Genomic DNA, 25,759 nt, shown 5'->3' with positions numbered 1-25,759 from the left:
GTGCCATTGGCTCTTGCACACTGGGGCAACGCATCCGGGTTCCAGCACCGCCAGCTGGTTCTCGGCAGTGTTCTTGTCACAGGTACTCCCTCGTGCCAAGCCTGGTTTCAGCACCGTCAGCTGTTTCCGGGTTGTGTCAACTTCACTGAGACGCCTATGCTTCCCCCTTCGTGGGGCGGTCGAGTTAGCCAACTCCAGGGTGCCTCCAGTTTAGGAGCTTCCTATGTGGGCTGCGTGAACTGGTAGTCAAGGCTGGTTCTGTAGTGCCAGTAGGCCCAGCTCCCCCTGTAGGACTGTTGGGGTTCGGTAACTGCGGCTGCCTCGCGGCCTAGCTGTTCTCTCCTCTCCTGTGGGCCTTGGGGTCCACCACCTGGTTCCAGCACCGTCAGCTGGTTCCGGGCCGAGCCTTTGGCTAAGGTGCCTCCTCCTGGGTATCCGAGTTCCGCCAACGCCAGGCGGTCCTTGGTAGTGCTTTTAAGCGCGGGCACCTACAGCTTAGTAACCGGGTTCCAGCACCGTCAGCTGGTCCTCGGTCGTGCCATTGGCTCTTGCACACTGGGGCAACGCATCCGGGTTCCAGCACCGCCAGCTGGTTCTCGGCAGTGTTCTTGTCACAGGTACTCCCTCGTGCCAAGCCTGGTTTCAGCACCGTCAGCTGTTTCCGGGTTGTGTCAACTTCACTGAGACGCCTATGCTTGCCCCGTCGTGGGGCGGTCGAGTTAGCCAACTCCAGGGTGCCTCCAGTTTAGGAGCTTCCTATGTGGGCTGCGTGAACTGGTAGTCAAGGCTGGTTCTGTAGTGCCAGTAGGCCCAGCTCCCCCTGTAGGACTGTTGGGGTTCGGTAACTGCGGCTGCCTCGCGGCCTAGCTGTTCTCTCCTCTCCTGTGGGCCTTCGGGTCCACCACCTGGTTCCAGCACCGTCAGCTGGTTCCAGGCCGAGCCTTTGGCTTAGGTGCCTCCTCCTGGGTATCCGAGTTCCGCCAACGCCAGGCGGTCCTTGGTAGTGCTTTTAAGCGCGGGCACCTACAGCTTAGTAACCGGGTTCCAGCACCGTCAGCTGGTCCTCGGTCGTGCCATTGGCTCTTGCACACTGGGGCAACGCATCCGGGTTCCAGCACCGCCAGCTGGTTCTCGGCAGTGTTCTTGTCACAGGTACTCCCTCGTGCCAAGCCTGGTTTCAGCACCGTCAGCTGTTTCCGGGTTGTGTCAACTTCACTGAGACGCCTATGCTTGCCCCGTCGTGGGGCGGTCGAGTTAGCCAACTCCAGGGTGCCTCCAGTTTAGGAGCTTCCTATGTGGGCTGCGTGAACTGGTAGTCAAGGCTGGTTCTGTAGTGCCAGTAGGCCCAGCTCCCCCTGTAGGACTGTTGGGGTTCGGTAACTGCGGCTGCCTCGCGGCCTAGCTGTTCTCTCCTCTCCTGTGGGCCTTGGGGTCCACCACCTGGTTCCAGCACCGTCAGCTGGTTCCGGGCCGAGCCTTTGGCTAAGGTGCCTCCTCCTGGGTATCCGAGTTCCGCCAACGCCAGGCGGTCCTTGGTAGTGCTTTTAAGCGCGGGCACCTACAGCTTAGTAACCGGGTTCCAGCACCGTCAGCTGGTCCTCGGTCGTGCCATTGGCTCTTGCACACTGGGGCAACGCATCCGGGTTCCAGCACCGCCAGCTGGTTCTCGGCAGTGTTCTTGTCACAGGTACTCCCTCGTGCCAAGCCTGGTTTCAGCACCGTCAGCTGTTTCCGGGTTGTGTCAACTTCACTGAGACGCCTATGCTTGCCCCGTCGTGGGGCGGTCGAGTTAGCCAACTCCAGGGTGCCTCCAGTTTAGGAGCTTCCTATGTGGGCTGCGTGAACTGGTAGTCAAGGCTGGTTCTGTAGTGCCAGTAGGCCCAGCTCCCCCTGTAGGACTGTTGGGGTTCGGTAACTGCGGCTGCCTCGCGGCCTAGCTGTTCTCTCCTCTCCTGTGGGCCTTGGGGTCCACCACCTGGTTCCAGCACCGTCAGCTGGTTCCGGGCCGAGCCTTTGGCTAAGGTGCCTCCTCCTGGGTATCCGAGTTCCGCCAACGCCAGGCGGTCCTTGGTAGTGCTTTTAAGCGCGGGCACCTACAGCTTAGTAACCGGGTTCCAGCACCGTCAGCTGGTCCTCGGTCGTGCCATTGGCTCTTGCACACTGGGGCAACGCATCCGGGTTCCAGCACCGCCAGCTGGTTCTCGGCAGTGTTCTTGTCACAGGTACTCCCTCGTGCCAAGCCTGGTTTCAGCACCGTCAGCTGTTTCCGGGTTGTGTCAACTTCACTGAGACGCCTATGCTTGCCCCGTCGTGGGGCGGTCGAGTTAGCCAACTCCAGGGTGCCTCCAGTTTAGGAGCTTCCTATGTGGGCTGCGTGAACTGGTAGTCAAGGCTGGTTCTGTAGTGCCAGTAGGCCCAGCTCCCCCTGTAGGACTGTTGGGGTTCGGTAACTGCGGCTGCCTCGCGGCCTAGCTGTTCTCTCCTCTCCTGTGGGCCTTCGGGTCCACCACCTGGTTCCAGCACCGTCAGCTGGTTCCGGGCCGAGCCTTTGGCTTAGGTGCCTCCTCCTGGGTATCCGAGTTCCGCCAACGCCAGGCGGTCCTTGGTAGTGCTTTTAAGCGCGGGCACCTACAGCTTAGTAACCGGGTTCCAGCACCGTCAGCTGGTCCTCGGTCGTGCCATTGGCTCTTGCACACTGGGGCAACGCATCCGGGTTCCAGCACCGCCAGCTGGTTCTCGGCAGTGTTCTTGTCACAGGTACTCCCTCGTGCCAAGCCTGGTTTCAGCACCGTCAGCTGTTTCCGGGTTGTGTCAACTTCACTGAGACGCCTATGCTTGCCCCGTCGTGGGGCGGTCGAGTTAGCCAACTCCAGGGTGCCTCCAGTTTAGGAGCTTCCTATGTGGGCTGCGTGAACTGGTAGTCAAGGCTGGTTCTGTAGTGCCAGTAGGCCCAGCTCCCCCTGTAGGACTGTTGGGGTTCGGTAACTGCGGCTGCCTCGCGGCCTAGCTGTTCTCTCCTCTCCTGTGGGCCTTGGGGTCCACCACCTGGTTCCAGCACCGTCAGCTGGTTCCGGGCCGAGCCTTTGGCTAAGGTGCCTCCTCCTGGGTATCCGAGTTCCGCCAACGCCAGGCGGTCCTTGGTAGTGCTTTTAAGCGCGGGCACCTACAGCTTAGTAACCGGGTTCCAGCACCGTCAGCTGGTCCTCGGTCGTGCCATTGGCTCTTGCACACTGGGGCAACGCATCCGGGTTCCAGCACCGCCAGCTGGTTCTCGGCAGTGTTCTTGTCACAGGTACTCCCTCGTGCCAAGCCTGGTTTCAGCACCGTCAGCTGTTTCCGGGTTGTGTCAACTTCACTGAGACGCCTATGCTTGCCCCGTCGTGGGGCGGTCGAGTTAGCCAACTCCAGGGTGCCTCCAGTTTAGGAGCTTCCTATGTGGGCTGCGTGAACTGGTAGTCAAGGCTGGTTCTGTAGTGCCAGTAGGCCCAGCTCCCCCTGTAGGACTGTTGGGGTTCGGTAACTGCGGCTGCCTCGCGGCCTAGCTGTTCTCTCCTCTCCTGTGGGCCTTGGGGTCCACCACCTGGTTCCAGCACCGTCAGCTGGTTCCGGGCCGAGCCTTTGGCTAAGGTGCCTCCTCCTGGGTATCCGAGTTCCGCCAACGCCAGGCGGTCCTTGGTAGTGCTTTTAAGCGCGGGCACCTACAGCTTAGTAACCGGGTTCCAGCACCGTCAGCTGGTCCTCGGTCGTGCCATTGGCTCTTGCACACTGGGGCAACGCATCCGGGTTCCAGCACCGCCAGCTGGTTCTCGGCAGTGTTCTTGTCACAGGTACTCCCTCGTGCCAAGCCTGGTTTCAGCACCGTCAGCTGTTTCCGGGTTGTGTCAACTTCACTGAGACGCCTATGCTTGCCCCGTCGTGGGGCGGTCGAGTTAGCCAACTCCAGGGTGCCTCCAGTTTAGGAGCTTCCTATGTGGGCTGCGTGAACTGGTAGTCAAGGCTGGTTCTGTAGTGCCAGTAGGCCCAGCTCCCCCTGTAGGACTGTTGGGGTTCGGTAACTGCGGCTGCCTCGCGGCCTAGCTGTTCTCTCCTCTCCTGTGGGCCTTCGGGTCCACCACCTGGTTCCAGCACCGTCAGCTGGTTCCGGGCCGAGCCTTTGGCTTAGGTGCCTCCTCCTGGGTATCCGAGTTCCGCCAACGCCAGGCGGTCCTTGGTAGTGCTTTTAAGCGCGGGCACCTACAGCTTAGTAACCGGGTTCCAGCACCGTCAGCTGGTCCTCGGTCGTGCCATTGGCTCTTGCACACTGGGGCAACGCATCCGGGTTCCAGCACCGCCAGCTGGTTCTCGGCAGTGTTCTTGTCACAGGTACTCCCTCGTGCCAAGCCTGGTTTCAGCACCGTCAGCTGTTTCCGGGTTGTGTCAACTTCACTGAGACGCCTATGCTTGCCCCGTCGTGGGGCGGTCGAGTTAGCCAACTCCAGGGTGCCTCCAGTTTAGGAGCTTCCTATGTGGGCTGCGTGAACTGGTAGTCAAGGCTGGTTCTGTAGTGCCAGTAGGCCCAGCTCCCCCTGTAGGACTGTTGGGGTTCGGTAACTGCGGCTGCCTCGCGGCCTAGCTGTTCTCTCCTCTCCTGTGGGCCTTGGGGTCCACCACCTGGTTCCAGCACCGTCAGCTGGTTCCGGGCCGAGCCTTTGGCTAAGGTGCCTCCTCCTGGGTATCCGAGTTCCGCCAACGCCAGGCGGTCCTTGGTAGTGCTTTTAAGCGCGGGCACCTACAGCTTAGTAACCGGGTTCCAGCACCGTCAGCTGGTCCTCGGTCGTGCCATTGGCTCTTGCACACTGGGGCAACGCATCCGGGTTCCAGCACCGCCAGCTGGTTCTCGGCAGTGTTCTTGTCACAGGTACTCCCTCGTGCCAAGCCTGGTTTCAGCACCGTCAGCTGTTTCCGGGTTGTGTCAACTTCACTGAGACGCCTATGCTTGCCCCGTCATGGGGCGGTCGAGTTAGCCAACTCCAGGGTGCCTCCAGTTTAGGAGCTTCCTATGTGGGCTGCGTGAACTGGTAGTCAAGGCTGGTTCTGTAGTGCCAGTAGGCCCAGCTCCCCCTGTAGGACTGTTGGGGTTCGGTAACTGCGGCTGCCTCGCGGCCTAGCTGTTCTCTCCTCTCCTGTGGGCCTTCGGGTCCACCACCTGGTTCCAGCACCGTCAGCTGGTTCCGGGCCGAGCCTTTGGCTTAGGTGCCTCCTCCTGGGTATCCGAGTTCCGCCAACGCCAGGCGGTCCTTGGTAGTGCTTTTAAGCGCGGGCACCTACAGCTTAGTAACCGGGTTCCAGCACCGTCAGCTGGTCCTCGGTCGTGCCATTGGCTCTTGCACACTGGGGCAACACATCCGGATTCCAGCACCGCCAGCTGGTTCTCGGCAGTGTTCTTGTCACAGGTACTCCCTCGTGCCAAGCCTGGTTTCAGCACCGTCAGCTGTTTCCGGGTTGTGTCAACTTCACTGAGACGCCTATGCTTGCCCCGTCGTGGGGCGGTCGAGTTAGCCAACTCCAGGGTGCCTCCAGTTTAGGAGCTTCCTATGTGGGCTGCGTGAACTGGTAGTCAAGGCTGGTTCTGTAGTGCCAGTAGGCCCAGCTCCCCCTGTAGGACTGTTGGGGTTCGGTAACTGCGGCTGCCTCGCGGCCTAGCTGTTCTCTCCTCTCCTGTGGGCCTTCGGGTCCACCACCTGGTTCCAGCACCGTCAGCTGGTTCTCGGCAGTGTCTTTTGCTCTTGTACCTTCTGCTCCCCATCCTGGTTCCAGTACCGTCAGCTGGTTCCGGGCAGAGCCTTTGGCTTAGGTGCCTCCTTCTGGGTATCCAAGTTCCACCAATGTCAGGTGGTCCTTGGTAGTGCTTTCAGGCACGGGTACCTCCTGCTTAGTAACCGGGTTCCAGTAACGTCAGCTGGTCCTTGGTAGTTCCATTGGCTCTTGGACATTCGGCTACCCATCCGGGTTCCAGTACCGTCAGCTGGTTCTCGGCAGTGTCTTTTGCTCTTGTACCTTCTGCTCCCCATCCTGGTTCCAGTAACGTCATCTGGTTCCGGGCAGAGCCTTTGGCTTAGGTGCCTCCTTCTGGGTATCCGAGTTCCGCCAACGTCAGGCGGTCCTTGGTAGTGCTTTTTAGCACGGGTACCTCCTGCTTAGTAACCGGGTTCCAGTAACGTCAGCTGGTCCTCGGTAGTTCCATAGGCTCTTGAACCTTCGGGTAGCCATCCGAGTTCCAGTTCCATCAGCTGGTTCTTGGCATTTTCTCAGCCTTCTTGTACCTTCTGCTACATTTCCAAGTTGAAGACCCTAACGTCGACAACCCGGAAGACCACCCCGATGACGACGACCCGGAAGACCACCCCGATGACGACGACGACGACGACGGCGGAGACGACGACGGCTGAGACGACGACGGCGGAGATGACGACACTGGAGACGAAGACCCTGGAGACGACAACATGGAAGACCGAGAAGCAGAAGAACAAGAGGCTGCAGAACAAAGAGCAGAAGAACATTAAGCATAAGACTTAATATCAGAGCAAAAGATATTATCTAAATTATATGCAGAAGAAGACTAAGCAGTGTATGGGGGTGAGTCCGTTCCTCCTCGTGGTGCCCCTGGATAAAGCCTGATGCTGCAGGCCAAACTGAACGCGGACAAATGTAACTTTTGTGACTGGCAGAACGGAAGGTGTAATCTTCCAACTTTTATAGATAACAACTACGGGAATGCCTGTCACAAATGAGAATATGATGAAGAAGTAGAATAGGAAGAATAATAACAGTGGAATAAAAAGAATATGTAGAATAGGAAGAATAATAATAGTTGAAGAAAATGAATATGAAGAATGTAATAAAAAAAAAAATAGGTAGAAGATGAAGAAGAAGATGAATAAGGTGAAGAAGTTGATGTCAAGGATGCTGATGATGATGAAGATGAAAGTGTGGGAAAAGAAAAAAAAAAAAAAGAAAAAAAAGAAGGGGAAGGGCGTGGAATAGTGAAACATCAATATCTGACAAAATAAAAAAAATTTACATACTCAATATCTTTTTCAATCCGAACTTCTTTAAAAAAAAAAAAAAAACATGCTATTCTATTTGATTGGACTAATCCTCATTGCCTTTAATGTCTCCGCCACCTCCCCCATACATCCTACATTATTCTTAGTTGTTTTCCTTCAGGTAGAATGAACCTACAAGGAAAGAAAGGGTTTATTTTAATTCCGATATTTTGGTCCCATTGACTTGCATTGGGATCGGGTATCGGTATCGGCGATATCCGATATTTTTTGAATATCGGCCGATCCAAACCGATACCGATACTTTCCGATATCGGAAGGTATCGCTCAACACTAGTGTTGAGCGATACCGTCCGATACTTGAAAGTGTCGGTATCGGATAGTATCGGCCGATACCCGAAAAATATCGGATATCGCCGATACCGATATCCGATACCAATACAAGTCAATGGGACATCAAGTATCGGAATGTATCCTGATGGTTCCCAGGGTCTGAAGGAGAGGAAACTCTCCTTCAGGCCCTGGGATCCATAGTGAGGTGTAAAATAAAGAATTAAAATAAAAAATATTGATATGCTCACCTCTCCGGTGACCCCTGGACATCACGCTGGTAACCGGCCGGCTTCTTTGTTTAAAATGAGCGCGTTTAGGGCCTGCGAATGACGTCGCGGCTTCTGATTGGTCGCGTGGCGGTCACATGAGCGGCACGCGACCAATCAAAAGCCGCGACGTCATTCGCAGGCCCTAAACGCGCTCATTTTAAACAAAGAAGCCGGCCGGTTACGAGCGTGATGTCCAGGGGCTGCCGGAGAGGTGAGCATATCAATATTTTTTATTTTAATTCTTTATTTTACACCTCCCTATTGATCCGATACCGATACCCGATACCACAAAAGTATCGGATCTCGGTATCGGAATTCCAATTTAGCCTTTTGCTAAATAAAGCCATCTTGCATTAAATTGAATCGTGGGAGACAGATTTTTCCTTGATTTCTTTTCATATTACACAGACAGTGTGATCTGTACACTCGAGAGTAAATTAGCTGGGTTTTTCTTTTTTATTATTATTGTATACTGTATACTTACACTTAAATGTTTGGTGATTTACGAGGATTAACCCACAATTATGACTTCAGCAAGACAAATGAGAAACTAATGACAGCTACCTGATGATCACAATGAAAGCTCTCACACTGTAAGTATGGTCTATCATAATAAATATTTTTTATTTTTTATTGTATATTTATATATAGAAATAAAACCACTATAAATAAGTTATCAAGAAACATTAAAGCATATGGGTATGTGCACACGTTGCGGAAAGTGTTGTGGATTTTTCCGGACTGATTTTAGTAAATCCGAAGGCAAACCACACTGCGGATTTCCTGCAGAATTACGGCGTTTTTTTTGCGGATATTGTGCGGATTCCTGCGGATTCCTATTATGGAGCAGGTGTAAACCGCTGCGGAATCTGCACAAAGAATTGACATGCTGCGGAATAAACAACGCTACATTTCATTTTTTCCTGTAGCATGTGCACTGCGGATTTTGTTTTCCATAGGTTTACATGGCACTGCAAACTCAGAGAAAACTCCTGCGAATCCGCAGCGGCCAATCTGCTGCGGATCCGCAGCAAAATCCGCAACGTGTGCGCATACCCTAAAAGTATTACAATTAGATGACAATAAACATGACATTGTGATTGTGTAACTTCATATCTCAAATGCTGATCAAGTTTATCCATTTTATACTCATTATGTAAATCTCATAAATTGTGGTTTGCACACTCGCACACAATGCTTTAATTTAACCCCTTCATAACCTTGGGATTTTCCATTTTTCCGTGCTCGTTTTTCGCTCCCCTCCTTCCCAGAGCCATAACTTTTTTTGTTTTTCCATCATATGGCCATGTGAGGGTTATTTTCTGCGAGTTGTACTTTTGAACGACATCATTGGTTTTACCATGCCGTGTACTAGAAAATGGGAAAAAAATTCCAAGTGCGGTGAAATTGCAGAAAAAGTGTAATCCCATGCGTGTTTTTTGTTTGGCTTTCTTGCTAGGTTCACTAAATGCTAAAAATGACCTGCCATTATGATTCTTCAGGTCATTACGAGTTCATAGACACCAAACATGTTTAAGTTATTTTTTATCTAAGTGGTGAAAAAAAATTCCAAACTTTGCTAAAAAATAAAATAAAATTGTGCCATTTTCCGACACCCGTAGCGTCTCCATTTTTCATGATCTGTGGTCGGATGAAGGCTTATTTTTTGCATGCCGAGCTGATGTTTTTAGTGATACCATATTGCTGCAGATATGTTCATTTGATTGCCCGTTAATGCATTTTAATGCAATGTCGCGGCGACCTAAAAAACTTAATTTTAGCGTTACGAATTTTTTTCTCGCTACGCCATTTAGTGATCAGGTTAATCCTCTTTTTATTGATAGATCGGGCAATTCTAAATGCGGCGATACCAAATATGTGTATATTTGATTTTATTTTTATTGTTTTATTTTGAAAGGGGCGAAAGGGGGGTGATTTAAACCTTTATTTTTTTTATTTATTTAATATTTTTTGTAAACATTTTTTTTACTTTTGCCATGCTTCAATAGCCTCTATGAGAGGCTAGAAGCTGGCATAGCCTGATTGGCTCTACTACATAGCAGCAATCATCAGATCGCTCCTATGTTGCTTAATTACAGGCTTGCTATGAGGGCCGACCACAGGGTGGCGCTCACAGCAAGCCGACATCAGTAACCATAGAAGTCTCAAGGAGACCTCTGGTTACTATACCGATGCATCGCTGACCCCCGATCATGTGACGGGGTCGGCGATGTGCTCATTTCCGGCTACAAGGCTGGAAGTGGTAGTTAAATGCCGCTATCAGCGTTTGACAGCAGCATTTAACTAGTTAATAGCAGCCCACATCAAAGCAGGGGATCTGACCTCGGACGCACTATCCCGTCCGAGGTCAGAAAGGGGTTAAAGTACATTTTGATGACTATGTCTTTTTTGGGACATCTTCTCAAGGAAAGAACCAAATGCATCAATAAAAACTGAACGTTTCATCCACATCTCATCTCATTGTACAGTATTTTTCACATCATTTGATGTTATTTGCAGGTAAATTGTTGCGTGCAAAAAGGTTAATTTTATATTTAAAAATGTATGCCATAATAGACTGTGGGAAATTCCTTATACTGAGGCAGGTGGAGGCACTGTGGACGCCGTCTGACCTGTGATCTGGCGGTGTCCGTCTCTTTAGGAGTGCATAAATGCGTTGTAGACCACAGTTTTGTGCCCTTCTAAAAAGGACACTGCTAAATAGAGGCCAGACAGAGTCCAGCATAACTGCTGCCTCATTTTAGTGAATATAGGTGTTACGCCGCTTCCTCATACTCACCTGTCCGGCCGGTGCGCTCCCGATGCTTCCTCCTGCTCTCTGTCTTCCAGCTTCTCTGGCGCACATCCATTCTGCGCTCTGCGCATGCGCAGACGTGCTCCTTTCGTCACTGGGTCTTCTGGGGGGTCGTGACCTGGCGGCTCCGCCTCCAATATGGCGGCGCCCATCGGGTACTTCTTCCCAGCGCCTGCTCTGCCAAGACGCCTTTGCGTCTATTGCGTTCGCTGGCTTACCGCCAGCATCCTCGTAGGTTCCTAGGCTCAGATCCCTGTATCTCTGCTGTTACTCTGACTGTCTTTGTTTGTCGTCCCTTTGGCTCCAGCAGTTGCGGCTTCACCCTCCTTGGGCCTGTCCCTAACGCTCCCTGTACAGGGGGTGGCATCATCTGGTTCACTCGTCCTCAGGGGCTCTGAAGCCATGACCCAGAGGGTCCACTTCCTTAGTCCTGATAATAGGTTTCATCTGAATCATGTCACTCAGAGATTTAGATGAAGCCCCAAACTAAGTGCTCAGCATAGAATGCTATAAATAAATGTGATCCCAAATGTTAAGTAAAATGTTCCCAACATAAACTTCAAATTAATCCACTCAGGTTCATCATCTGTTATCGGAAATATAGGGGACACCCACATCACTGGTAGTACAAAGGCTCTGGAAAAGCATAATGGCTCCTCGTCCCCAAAACGAAATTCAGCAAATTCCAAATACAAATGGCCCCTCCCTATTGAGCTCCGGTGTGCTTAAACCACATTTAACGTCAACATGTTTGGCATTTCTGTAGCAATGAGAGTCCATCTAATTTACGTGTGCGTCTCTGCAGAAGCATGAGCTGGGCATAATGTACTGGGCACTACAACGTACTGGTGAAGACAACGTACTTGATACTACAATGGCAGTTTTCAATTTTCGCTCAGCAACATCCACTGCTTGTTTCTGGAAAACACCCTTGGATTCACAATCATCACTATACCTGTACATAAATTCCCAAAGGGGTATAATTTCAAAAATGGGGTCACTTGAGTTGGGATTCTTCTCATCTTATTCTAAGGGGCTCTGTATATAGAGTCCACAAACTATTCTAAGAAAATCTGCATTCCAGTAAGCAAATAGCGCTCCATTCCTTCTGAGTCTTGCCATGTGGCTAAGCAGTACTGTACAGCCACATATGGGGTATATCTACATTCAACAGGAATTGTGGGACAGATTTTGGTGCTATTTTTACTGATTTCCCAGTGTGAAAATGTAAAATCTGGGGATAAAACAAAATTTTGATGGTAAAAATGTAATTATTTTTTTTCACTGCCCAATGGAATAACATTCTGTGACCCACCTGTGGTACCAATATGATCTCTGCACCCCTAGATTAATTCATAAAGAGGTGTAGTTACTAAGACGTTGTCACTTATTGGTGTTCTGTTCTGGAACCTCAGGGGCTCTCCCAGTGGGTTATGGCACCTGTAAACCATAACAGTAAAATCTGCACTATAATATGGCACTCCTTCTCTTCTGAGCTTGGCACTGTGCCTGAAAAGTATTTCTCGATTACATATATAGTATTGGCATACTCAGGAGAAATTTTTACAACAAACTGAGATCAATTTTATTATACTAACCCATAGAGAAAACTCAAATTTTCAAAATTTTTGACAAATTTCTGATTTTTTTCACAAATGAACACAAGTCATATATCGAACAAATTTTACCACTATCAAAAAGTACAATATGTCATTAAAAAATCTCAGAATCAGTGGGATTCTTTGAAGCATTCCAGAGTTATTACAACACAAATTGACGCTGGTCAGGATTGTAAAATTTGGCCCGGTAATGAAGGTGAAAATAGGCTTGGGGGTACAGGAGTTAAAGCAATAAAATAATTACAAATGCTTTGGCAGTTATCAGGCAACTTGTATCTTCTATTCCCACATCCCAAAACAAAGGGGAAAATGTGTTCAAATGATTACTTATTGTATATTTGCATCCTTAAAGCATACAGTGCCTTGCAAAAGTTACAAAGTTACTAATTTTCAAATGTAAAATTGATTTATGAAAAAAAATGACAATGACTGTTACAGTGCCTTGCGAAGGTATTCAGCTCCCATGGAACTTTTCAACCTTTTCACACATATCATGTTTCAAACATAAAGATACCAAATGTAAATTTTTGGTGAAGAAACAACAAGTGGAACACAATTGTGAAGTTGAACGAAATTTATTGTTTATTTAAAATTTTTGTGGAAATTCAAAAACTGAAAAGTGGGGCGTGCAATATTATTCGGCCCCTTTAACTTAATACTTTGTTGCGTCACCTTTTGCTGTGATTACAAGTCGCTTGGGGTATGTCTCTATCAGTTTTATACATCGAGAGACTGAAATTCTTGCCCATTCTTCCTTGGCAAACAGATCAAACTCAGTGAGGCTTGATGGAGATCATTTGTGAACAGCAGTTTTCAGCTCTTTCCACAGACTGGATTGAGGTCTGGACTTTGACTTGGCCATTCTAACACCTGGATACATTTATTTGTGAACCATTCCATTGTAGATTTTGCTTTATGTTCGGGATCATTGTCTTGTTGGAAGACAAATCTCCATCCCAGTCTCAGGTCTTTTGCAGACTCCAACAGGTTTTCATCAAGAATGGTCCGGTATTTGGCTCCATCCATCTTCCCATCAATTTTAACCATCTTCTCTGTTCCTGCTGAAGAAAATAAGGCCCAAACCATTATGGTGCCACCACCATATTTGACAGTGGGGATGGTGTGTTCAGGATGATGAGCTGTGTTGACATTACGCCAAGTGTATCGTTTAGCATTGCTGCCAAAAAGTTCGATTTTGGTTTCATCTGACCAGAGCACCTTCTTCCACATGTTTGGTGTGTCTCTCAGGTGGTTTGTTGCAAACTTTAAATGACACTTTTGATGGATATCTTTGAGAAATGGCTTTCTTCTTGCCACTCTTCCATAAAGGCCAGATTTGTGCAGTGTACGACTGATTGTTGTCCTATGGAAAGACTGTCCCACCTCAACTCTAGATCTCTGCAGATCATGGGCCTCTTGGCTGCATCACTGATCAGTCTTCTGCTTGTTTGAGATGAAAGTTTAGAGGGACGGCCGGGTCTTGGGAGATTTGCAGTGGTATGATACTCCTTTCATTTCAATATGATCACTTGCACAGTGCTCCTTGGGATGTTTAAAGTTTTGGAAATCATTTTGGATACAAATCCGGCTTTAAACTTCTCCACAACAGTATGACGGACCTGCCTGTTGTGTTTTTTGGTCTTTATGATGCTCTCTGTGCTTCAAACAGAACCTTGAGACTATCACAGAGCAGGTGCATTTATACAGAGACTTGATTACACACAGGTGGATTGTAACATAGTAACATAGTAACATAGTTAGTAAGGCCGAAAAAAGACATTTGTCCATCCAGTTCAGCCTATATTCCATCATAATAAATACCCAGACCTACGTCCTACAATCTACGATTGTAGTTATCATCATTAGGCATTTAGGACAACATTGGATCATTCAGAGATCCACAATGAACTTCTGCAGTGCGTTTGCTGCACTGAAAGTAAAGGGACTGAATAATATTGCACGCCCCATTTTTCAGTTATTGAATTTCCACAAAAATTTCAAATAACCAAAAAATTTTGTACAATTTCACTATTGTGTTCCACTTGTTGTTGATTCTTCACCAAAAATTTACATTTGGTATCTGTTAGGGGTCGAGTTCCCACCTCTGCACAGGGGGAATCTTGAGCCATCTCCGCTGCGGTCTCCCGTTCTTCTCCAGCCGCAGTGGAGCCTGCTCAGCGGAGACGTCGGTCTCAGAGTCTGGCTCTGCCTGATATGGTGCGGATGATTACTGCTGCCATTCCAGGTTCAGCCATTGTAACCAGTACTGGTCAGCGGCGAGCAGACATCTCTGGGACTAAGTCCTGCTTTTTCCCTTTTGAGCATGCCCAAGGTAAGAACTCTCATTGGAGGTCGGGGGTCACATGCTCAGCTACAGCAGCAGCTCCCATTGGTCCTCTAGGAAGGTCCTGAAGTTGCTCAGTTACTGCAGCTGCTCCCATTGGTCCTCTAGGAAGGTCCTGAAGTTGCTGCAGCTATAAAAGGTTTGCATAGCCGCACGGCCATGCGCATGTATCAAATAACTTATGTGTTCTGCGCCAGTGTGGTCATGTGTATGTGGTTTCAGGGTTCGGCTGAAATAAGCCCCTAGAATACCGGCACCTCCGGTGAGGAGTTTGTGTGAGTGGATTCAGGGTTCGGCTGAAATAAGCCCCTACAATACCGGCACCTCCGGTGAGGAGTTTTACATGTGATATTCTGACTGCATGACCACTGTTCGCTCTATTTGGTAGCTATGTTCCTCTGTGAGGTTAACAGGGCACAGCGTTCTCTTGTCTTTGGTGACTCTGTGAAGTAACAGAGTTCACGTATACCGCCATATAGTACCTTCAGTTACTAGCAGCGGGTTTTACTCCTGCACGGTGGACCCTGGGTTGCGAACACACCAATTACTCCATAAATATATATTTGGTGCGTTCCGCCCAACTCTAACATAATACTAGCACCAGGGTCTGGCTAGTAAATGGCGGATAACCAGCAATCTTTGCGGTGCATCCAGCTGCTGGAGGGTAGGTTGGTGGCTTTCGAGCGCTCAACCTCAGCAGTGGATGTTACCGCAGTTGCTGTTCAGGCTGCTAGCATTGCTGCAGCAAACTTGTCCACTGCTACCCCTGTTCTGACATTTTCTCACCTCCCGCTGCCAGAGAAATTTTCTGGAGATAGTAAATCTTGTGGGGGTTTCGTGAGCAAGTGCTCTATACATCTCAAGCTTCTGGCCGCACTTTTCCCCACAGAGTAGGCAAAGGTGGGATTTATAGTGTCTCTCCTGTTGGACAGGGTGTTGGAGTGTGCTACACCACTGTGGGAGCGTGGCGATCATGCGGTGCAAAGTGCTCCGCTGTTCCTGAGCACTCTGAAACAGGTCTTTTAAGGACCTCAAGTCACCCATGATATGGCACTCCATCTGTTGGCATTGACTCAGGACTCATCCTTGGTCAGCCATTTTGCAGTCCACTTCCATACCCTAGCATCTGAGCTGGAGTGGTCGGATAAAGCCCTTATCCCTATATTTTGGAGGGGGTTGGCTGACCACGTGAAGGACGCTATGGCCACTAGGGAGATTCCCGCCACACTGGAGGAGTTAATAACTGTGTTCACTCGTATTGACCTCCATTTTCATGAGCGGAGGTTAGAGCGAGCCCAGTGTAGGCAGAGTTTTCGGCTGGCTCCCACCTTCGCCAAACCTTTGGAATCTCCAGTCCTGGTCCCTGAATCACATGAGGCCATAGAAGTGTCACAAGCGGTATCTAAGTACCGGACAGCTCATGCACTCACGGTCTGTCATGTTTGCCAGCAGTCATGACATTTTGCCACCAGATGTCCCCAGCAGTCGAGGAAACGTCAGCGTCTAGTGTTATTAGGTGGAGGTACACTAGACACGGCGACGTTTGCCTCCAAATTGTCCTTTAAGGGGACAATTACTATAGGCTCATTCTCCCACTCGGTAGAGCTCTACGTGGATTCTGGGGCGGAGGACAATTTTATGTCTTCTGCCTTCTCCCAATGTCACGCAAATCCCCTGGTAATGTTAGCTTAACCAGTTACCGTACAAGTGGTAAATGTGTCGACACTGCCCTCTTAGATAACACACCACACCATCCCTTTCACTCTGTCCATGTCGCCATCTCATCATGAGATTATATCTCTGCTCGTCATTCCTGAGGGAATTGATGAGGTCCTGTTAGGGATACCTTGGCTATGGTACCACTCTCCTCATATTGAGTGGTCCACAGGCAGAATTTTGGGATGGGGTGAATCTTGTGGTGGTAGATGTCAAAATTCAAAAACAATTATTATTCAGAAACAGGTACTAGAAAAATAAACAACCAAAGGACTGGAACCCCAATTAATAATGATAGCGATACAGATACAGAGACACCTATAGTCTTACAAGTTCACCTATAGATCTCCTAGCATTTAGCCAACAGGTCTCACATGTGAGAAAAAGGTTAACAATACTAGTGGTAAGTAAAAAAAATGAATAAGTTGAAGTTAACATTAAGTGAAGATTCACTATGGCAATATTATTGCTCATAATATCTTATTGCTTTTTATCCTTACCAAAAGTATTTTTAAGAACCAAAGATAAATCAGGCGGGTTATAATGGTTTAAATCTTACCCGCAAATGACACTTAATTTTTCTGAATGAAAATGCTTGCAAACCCATTAACAGAAAATAGTATAATGTCAAGTGGAAAAACCCCTATGTATAGCACCATGCACTAGCAATGACCTAAACATAGTGTGAATCAGCATCTTCAAGAGGCTCGGGGAGAATTTGGGGTCTGGGGTGCGATGCTTAGAGAAGAGTGTTCACTCTGGGGGAATCACCTAGCCAGCTGTCCAAACAGCTCCTGAACGAGTATCTGGAGCTGATGTATCTGACAAAACAGGATATCCTGCTTGCTCATAAAAGATCCAGTAAAATGATGCAGAAAGAAAACAGAAGCAACATTGAATCTGCCAGAGTCCCCAAGGAGAAGTTTCTCACTTTGCCTGAATTAAAGGCAAACACCTTTATGTACTGCATTTGCCATGTCTTCTCCACGGCTGAAGAAACTGGGAGAAACATGCGCATCGGTGCTGGAAGCAGGAGCTTCCCATACCTTATTTTATAGCGATCTACTTATCAGGTAAAACTAAACCTTTGGTAATTCATCTCTTCACCCAGCTTTATGTAGCAGGTCATTTACTAGTATATTGAAAATGATGAAGCTTGATATGCACTAAAACTCATTCAAAAACATGTCTAATTAAGGATACTGTGTGTTTATGTCTAGTTTATTGACTTTCAAACAAAAGCACTTTATATATAATATGCACTAGCACAATTTATAGCTGTGTGATCCACACATGACACTACAACCCCTGGCAAAAATTATGGGATCACCGGCCTTGGAGGATGTTCATTCAGTTGTTTAATTTTGTAGAAAAAAGCAGATCACAGACATGGCACAAAACTAGAGTCATTCCAAATGGCAACTTTCTGGCTTTAAGTAACACTAAAAGAAATCAAGAACCAAAAATGTGGTAGTCAGTAATGGTTACTTTTTTAACCAAGCATAGGGAAAAAATTATGGAATCACCCTGTAAATTTTCATACCCAAAAATAACACCTGCATCAAATTAGGTCTGCTCGTTAGTCTGCATCTAAAAAGTAGTGATCACAACTTGGAGAGCTGTTGCACCAAGTGGACTGACATGAATCATAGCTCCAGCACGAGAGATGTCAACTGAAACAAAGGAGAAGATTATCAAACTCTTAAAAGAGGGTAAATCATCACACAATGTTGCAAAAGAGGTTGGTTGTTCACAGTCAGCTGTGTCTAAAATCTGGACCAAATACAAACAACATGGGAAGGCTGTTACAGGCAAACATACTGGTAGACCAAGGAAGATATCAAAGCATCAAGACCGGAAACTTAAAGCAATCTGTCTTTAAAACAGGAAATGCACAACAAAACAAATGAGGAACGAATGGGTGGAAAGTGAAGTCAATGTCTGTGACCGAACTGTAAGAAACCGCCTAAAGGAAATGAGATTTACATACAGAAAAGCTGAACGAAAGCCATAAATAACACCTACACAGAAAAAAGCAAGCTTACAATGGGCTAAGGAAAAGCAATCATGGACCTTGGATGACTGGATGAAAGTCATATTCAGTGATGAATCACGAATCTGCATTGGGCAAGGTGATGATGCTGGAACTTTTGTTTGGTGCCGTTCCAATGAGATTTATAAAGATGACTGCCTGAAGAGAACATGCAAATTTCCACAGTCATTGATGATATGGGACTGCATGTCAGGTAAAGGCACTGGGGAGATGGCTGTCATTATATCTTCAATAAATGCACAAGTTTATGTTGATATTTTGGACACTTTTCTTATCCCATCAATTGAAAGGATGTTTGGGGATGATTAAATCATTTTTCAAGATGATAATGCATCCAGCCATAGAGCAAGAACTGTGCAAACATTCCTTGAAAAAAGACACATAAGGTCAATGTCATGGCCTGCAATTAGTGCGGATCTCAATCCAATTGAAAATCTTTGGTGGAAGTTGAAGAAAATGGTCCATGACAAGGCTCCAACCTGCAAAGCTGATCTGGCAACAGCAATCAGAGAAAGTTGGAGCCAGATTGATGAACAGTACTGTTTGACACTCATTAAGTCCATGCCTCAGAGACTGCTGTTATAAAAGCCAGAGGTGGTGCAACAAAATACTAGTGATGTTTTGGAGTGTTTTTTGTGTGTTTGTTTTTCATGATTCCATATTTTTTTCCTCAGAATTGAGTGATTCCATAATTTTTCCCCTATGCTTGGTTATATAAAGTAACCATTACTGACTACCACATTTTTTGTTCTTGATTTCTTTTAGTGTTTCTTAAAGCCAGACAGTTGCCATTTGAAATGACTTTAGTCTTGTGCCATGTCTATGATCTGCTTTTTTTCTACAAAATTAAACAACTGAATGAACATCCTCCAAGGCCGGTGATTACATTATTTTTGCCAGGGGTTGTACAGTCATGGCCAAAAGTATTAACACCCCTGCAATTCTGTCAGATAATACCCAGATTCTTCCAGAAAATGATTGCAATAACAAATTCTTCGGTATTATTATCTTCATTTAAGTTGTCTTAAATGAAAAAAAACAAAAGAGAATGAAGCAAAAAGCAAAACATTGATCTTTTCACACAAGACTCCAAAAATGGGCCAGACAAAAGTATTGGCACCCTCAGCCTAATACTTGGTTGCACACCTTTAGTCAAAATAACTGCGACCAACCGCTTCCGCTAACCATCAATGAGTTTCTTACAATGCTCTGCTGGAATTTTAGACCATTCTTCTTTGGCAAACTGGATTCAGGTTTGGACTCATTGCTGGCCACCTTAGAAGTCTCCAGTACTTTCTCTAAAACCATTTTCTAGTGCTTTTTGAAGTGTGTTTTGGGTCATTGTCCTGCTGGAAGACCCATGACCTCTGAGGGAGACCCAGCTTTCTCACACTGGGCCCCACATTATGCTGCAAAATTTGTTGGTAGTCTTCAGACTTCATAATGCCATGCACACGGTCAAGCAGTCCAGTGCCAGAGGCAGCAAAGCAACCCCAAAACATCAGGGAACCTCCGCCATGTTTGACTGTAGGGACCGTGTTCTTTTCTTTGAATGCCTCTTTTTTTCTCCTGTAAAATCTATGTTGATGCCTTTGCCCCAAAAGCTCTACTTTTGTCTCATCTGACCAGAGAACATTCTTCCAAAACGTTTTAGGCTTTTTCAGGTAAGTTTTGGCAAACTCCAGCCTGGCTTTTTTATGTCTCAGGGTAAGAAGTGGGGTATTCCTGGTTCTCCCACCATACAGTCCCTTTTCATTCAGACGCCGACGGATAGTACGGGTTGACCCTGTTGTACCCTCGCACTGCAGGGCAGCTTGAACTTATTTGGATGTTAGTCGAGGTTCTTTATCCAACATCCACACAATCTTGCGTTGAAATCTCTTGTCAATTTTTCTTTTCCATCCACATCTAGGGAGGTTAGCCACAGTGCCATGGGCTTTAAACTTCTTGATGACACTGCGCACGGTAGACACAGGAACATTCAGGTCTTTGGAGATGGACTTGTAGCCTTGAGATTGCTCGTGCTTCCTCACAATTTGGTTTTTCAAGTCCTCAGATAGTTCTTTGGTCTTCTTTCTTTTCTCCATGCTCAATGTGGTACACACAAGGACACAGGACCGAGGTTGAGTAAACTTTAATCCATGTCAACTGGCTGCAAGTGTGATTTAGTTATTGCCAACACCTGTTAGGTGCCACAGGTAAGTTACAGGTGCTGTTAATTACACAAATTAGGGAAGCATCACATGATTTTTCGAACAGTGTGAATACTTTTGTCCACCCCCTTTTTTATGTTTGGTGTGGAATTATATCCAATTTAGCTTTAGGACAATTCTTTTTGTGTTTTTTCATTTAAGACAAATTAAATGAAGATAATAATACCAAAGAATTTGTGATTGCAATCATTTTCAGGAAGAATCTGAGTATTATCTGACAGAATTGCAGGGGTGTTAATACTTTTGGCCATGACTGTATATGGTCATTGCGTTTTGCCTTATAGATGCTGGTCATTCACACGAGCAGAATAATTTGGTCCCGCATCTCTATCATCTATATATTTATAGGTGTGCATACATATATATGGTTATGGCTCTTGGAAAAGTAGGAATTAAAAACCAAAACTGGACAAAAGAAATGGAGTGGGAAAGATTATATAGAAACTATACAGCAAGGAAAAATAGCTACTGTATATACAATGTGGCCTCAAAGAATCCAATAAATGACATAAGGGGTCCATACAATTCAGATTGTGAATGAAAAACGACATGTTTTAGGAGGAATCAGAAAATGTTAAACCTAATTTAAGTAGTATACCATAAGAAAAATCTGCAAATGTTATATTTCCAGTTATATATTAGACTGTGAGACATATTTAAATCATATTTGAAAAGCTACTCACCCACAGAGAAAGACTGAAAGAGAAAAATAAAGAAGAGAGGATCTCGGAAAATCAGGTATCCCTTCATTATTCCTGTATACAAAACAAAAAGAAAATTGGTTAACAAACCGTGGTAAACTAAGCCATTTTACTGCGCGATAACTGTAAATACTGAAGGTTTATTCAAGAAACACAATTAAACGAATCAGTTCAAGTTAAGGCAGCTTTTCACAGAAAAAAATAGACCTACACTTAAGTAACTTGCACTGTGACAGTTTTTACTAGCGTGATCTAGCAAAACATATACCTCACGCATGATTGATGGAGAATTATTTATTTCCAATTAGTTCACACTGAGAAAAACAATAACAGTCTTAGGTAACAAGTAACATGAACCTTCATAGAAAATTCACTAGAGACATAAACTTGATATTCACGTACACAGCACATGGTGAGCTCACACTATTGTAACTAATCTGGGCATACAGTATCATGATATGTTCATTCTATAGCTCCCATCTCAGATGATTGACAATAAACAAAAATCCATCTACTGTAATTTCAGAAAAATATGACCACATGGTTTCCTGTTCTGTTTAACAGATACGGTCTAACAGTATTGTTCTCAAAAACATTTGAGATATTTTATGCAAAACTTAGCATTTACAGTCATAAAGGGACTCCAGGCAAAAACAAAAATAAATCACATTTGAGTCATGAAGATCTATTTTACCCCAAAGTTTCAGTTATTGGAATGGTGTAATAACGTAAATTCCCCAATTTAATCTCCTATACCTGCTGCAGTTGAATCGTGGATGACCCAAAACAACAGAAAAGTGTATTGCAGGATGTCAATACAACTGAAAAGATGCATTCTGTAACCATCGGCATACACAATTTAAATACACATCCAGTCACCTAAGCAAGACAACCCCTTTAAGTTTAAAGCCATATATACTTTATTAGACAATCAGAATTAATTGCATAATTAGCTTTAGCTACAATCCTTTAATTATTTTTAGTTTTCTATGAGGCCTGTTTCACACGCCCCGATATTTCTGGTACCAGAAATACTGGTATCAGAGATATCCGTGTCTGTGTGTCCATGTGTCTTGTGTGTAATACTTGCGGCACACCTGTGGTAACCGTGTGCCGCCCGTGTGCCGCATCAGTGCAACACGGATGGCTGCTAGGGAACAGCGTTTACTGTAGCGTTTCTTCCCTGGTAACTGGTTTAATATGCATAATTTCTGATACGCATCCGGCTGGAACTGTGAGGATGACCGGAACATGATGACTTGCCTGCATATTGGCTTGCATGTGTGCTTCTGTGTATAGATTTCAGTGAAGTGTAGCAAACTGGCACATTCTGGTGCATGAAAGCATGTCAGGATTAGTGGTTGGCAGTATGTTGTACAGACCTTGAATACAGGATGCTGGTGAAATATCTGCATCCTGTTCCCCTAGAGCTGAGGAGAGGAACCTCCGACCTGCAGGCCACATGCAGACCCTGGTGGCTTTTCATGCAGCCCGCAGGAAGGTCCCCGGAGTCGACAATGCTCGGGCGGTAGCCATATCCTGTCAGCTGCCGGCCTTTTAACCCCCAAGTGCATGGTACGCAGTGTTCATCACAGAACGCTGCCTGCCCTGCACATGAATGTTGACATCATTGGGGTAGGCGGCGTTAGCGGCCAATGCGCTCCCGTCCTTCTCTCCCCAATAGGAGCTACTGCCAGAGAGTCCAGAGCGATCTCTGTGTGTCAGAAACACCACACTGCACTTGCTAACTAAGCCAGTGCGCGTTCTTAGTAAACAAACTGTGCTTAAAGATGCCTGTGGAGCAGGGCAGCAGAGATGAAGATGCATGCTTTAGACAAACAGGACCTGAAGCACATGACTTCTGAGGGCGTGGCCCAGGGCCGGCGTCAGCACCTGGCACACCGGGCAAATGCCGGGGCCCTGGGGAGAGGGGGGGGCCCACTCATGCTGTCATAGATACAGCTGGGAGAGCAGAGCAGGAGATAACATGCTCTCTCCCCCCACAAAGTCACTGCTGCCTGTTCTCTTAACCCCTATGTGCCAGCTCTGACACAAGCATCTTCTCACTCAGTCAGTGCAGCCAGGCAGGCACACATAGGGGTTAACAGAAGGCAGCCAGTGTGACTGTTTGTGGGCGGAGAGAGCACTTCTCTGCTCTCCCCCCTGGGTGGCTGCAGACAGTGCTGAAGTTTATCAGGCAGATTCCGAGGAGCTCCGTCCTACCCGTGCCCCAGTGAGTGCAAAGGTATCCAGCAGTGGTTGCAGTTGTGGCTCAGTCTGCTGCTGTCTGTCTCCGCTGCCTAAAAATGTGGGTGATGTCTGGACGAGCAGCTGGTGGGGTGCAGCCTGTAGCCGCCCAGCTCACCCAGAATACATGCATGCTGCACCAAACCTGCACCAGTGGGGTAGGAAGAAGCTTAACCCCTTCCCATCTGTATGAAGGTTATTGCTAAACCTTAAAGATAACAATCCGACCCGCATAAATGGGGTTAACTAGATGCCAGGAGGAAGGGGAGCTGCTGCCATGGATAAAACTGAGCTGTGGGCTGTACGTTGGGGCCCCGTGGCCCCAGGCTGGTGACTGGAGGGACTCTGCCCAGTGCTGGCATGTGGGTGATTTCTGCTCCGGAGTCTCAGCTTCTCTCCTCCAGGTCACACTGTGCAGGCACAGCAACATTGGTGGTGTCTGTCCAGGTCCCAGCAGCTGCCACTGATCCCACCAAGGACATGGCATCACTTAACCCTTCCCCTGCAGCCACCGGCAACAAATCCACATTATTCCTTGATTAAATCAGGTTCCAACCCAATAGAGGAGCAGACATTTCCTGCTGCCATTAGGGTCCGGGAGGGGGTGACATTGGCTGCCCTGCTACTCTGTAGTGGGGGGTGACAAGTGTAACATGGGGTAACGATGAAGGAGAAATGCACAGGATAACAGTGAGCGCGACAGAGGGCAGTGTATGGTATGGAGCAGTCAGGGGGTGGGCTGCAGGATCCCCCCTGTTATGTTTGCTAATGACAGGTGTTATGAAGGCAATCCAGAAACACAGTGTGCATAGCGATCAGAGCGCAGACAGTGATCTGACAAATACCCAAAAATACAAGAACGAGCTCTGAGACGTGGAAACTCTGTAGACTGCACACCTGATCCTATCCTAAACACAACTAAAAGCGGCTGTGGATTGCGCCTAACAACTACCTAGGCAACTCGGCACAGCCTAAGAAACTAGCTAGCCTGAAGATAGAAAAATAGGCCTGACTTGCCCCAGAGAAATTCCCCAAAGGAAAAGGCAGCCCCCCACATATAATGACTGTGAGTAAGATGAAAAGACAAAACGTAGGGATGAAATAGATTCAGCAAAGTGGGGCCCGATATTCTAGGACAGAGCGAGGACAGTAAAGCGAACTTTGCAGTCTACAAAAAACCCTAAAGCAAAACCACGCAAAGGGGGCAAAAAAAAACCCACCGTGCCGAACTAACGGCACGGCGGTACACCCTTTGCGTCTCAGAGCTTCCAGCAAAACAAAGACAAGCTGGACAGAAAAAAAGCAACAAAAAAGCAAAAAGCACTTAGCTATACAGAGCAGTAGGTCACAGGAACAATCAGGAGAAGCTCAGATCCAACACTGAAACATTGACAAGGAGCAAGGATAGCAGCATCAGGCGGAGTTAAGTAATGAAGCAGTTAACGAGCTCACCAGAACACCTGAGGGAGGAAGCTCAGAAGCTGCAGTACCAGTTGTGACCACAGGAGTGAATTCAGCCACAGAATTCACAACAGTACCCCCCCCTTGAGGAGGGGTCACCGAACCCTCACCAGAGTCCCCAGGCCGACCAGGATGAGCCGCATGAAAGGCACGAACAAGATCGGAAGCATGAACATCAAAGGCAAAAACCCAGGAATTATCTTCCTGAGCATAACCCTTCCATTTAACCAGATACTGGAGTTTCCGTCTAGAAACACGAGAATCCAAAATCTTCTCCACAATATACTCCAATTCCCCCTCCACCAAAACCGGGGCAGGAGGCTCAACAGATGGAACCATAGGTGCCACGTATCTCCGCAACAACGACCTATGGAATACATTATGTATGGAAAAGGAGTCTGGGAGGGTCAAACGAAAAGACACAGGATTGAGAACCTCAGAAATCCTATACGGACCAATAAAACGAGGTTTAAATTTAGGAGAGGAAACCTTCATAGGAATATGACGAGAAGATAACCAAACCAGATCCCCAACACGAAGTCGGGGACCCACACGGCGTCTGCGATTAGCGAAAAGTTGAGCTTTCTCCTGGGACAAGATCAAATTGTCCACTACCTGAGTCCAGATCTGCTGCAACCTATCCACCACAGAATCCACACCAGGACAGTCCGAAGACTCAACCTGTCCTGAAGAGAAACGAGGATGGAACCCAGAATTGCAAAAAAATGGAGAAACCAAGGTAGCCGAGCTGGCCCGATTATTAAGGGCGAACTCAGCCAACGGCAAAAAGGACACCCAATCATCCTGGTCTGCAGAAACAAAACATCTCAGATATGTCTCCAAGGTCTGATTGGTTCGTTCGGTCTGGCCATTAGTCTGAGGATGGAAAGCTGAGGAAAAGGATAGGTCAATGCCCATCCTACCACAAAAGGCTCGCCAAAACCT

At 47.2% G+C, this 25,759-nt stretch overlaps 1 protein-coding gene across 1 annotated transcript in view; it reads right to left on the bottom strand.

Moving 5' to 3' along the window:
• The window catches only part of CDH23 (cadherin related 23), a 1,839,731-nt gene that overhangs the window by 1,624,573 nt on the left and 189,399 nt on the right, over positions 1–25,759 (bottom strand). Inside the window, exon 2 of the mRNA XM_069753216.1 lies at positions 21,089–21,160. Coding sequence (XP_069609317.1) covers positions 21,089–21,155 — 67 coding nt within the window. The 5' untranslated portion in view covers positions 21,156–21,160. The remainder of the gene's footprint in view (positions 1–21,088; positions 21,161–25,759) is intronic.

Source organism: Ranitomeya imitator, chromosome 2 (assembly GCF_032444005.1).
Source record: "Ranitomeya imitator isolate aRanImi1 chromosome 2, aRanImi1.pri, whole genome shotgun sequence".
Classification (NCBI taxonomy): Eukaryota; Metazoa; Chordata; class Amphibia; order Anura; family Dendrobatidae; genus Ranitomeya; species Ranitomeya imitator.
The sequence above is the reverse complement of the archived record's forward strand: the minus strand, read 5'-3'. Positions and strand labels throughout refer to the sequence as shown.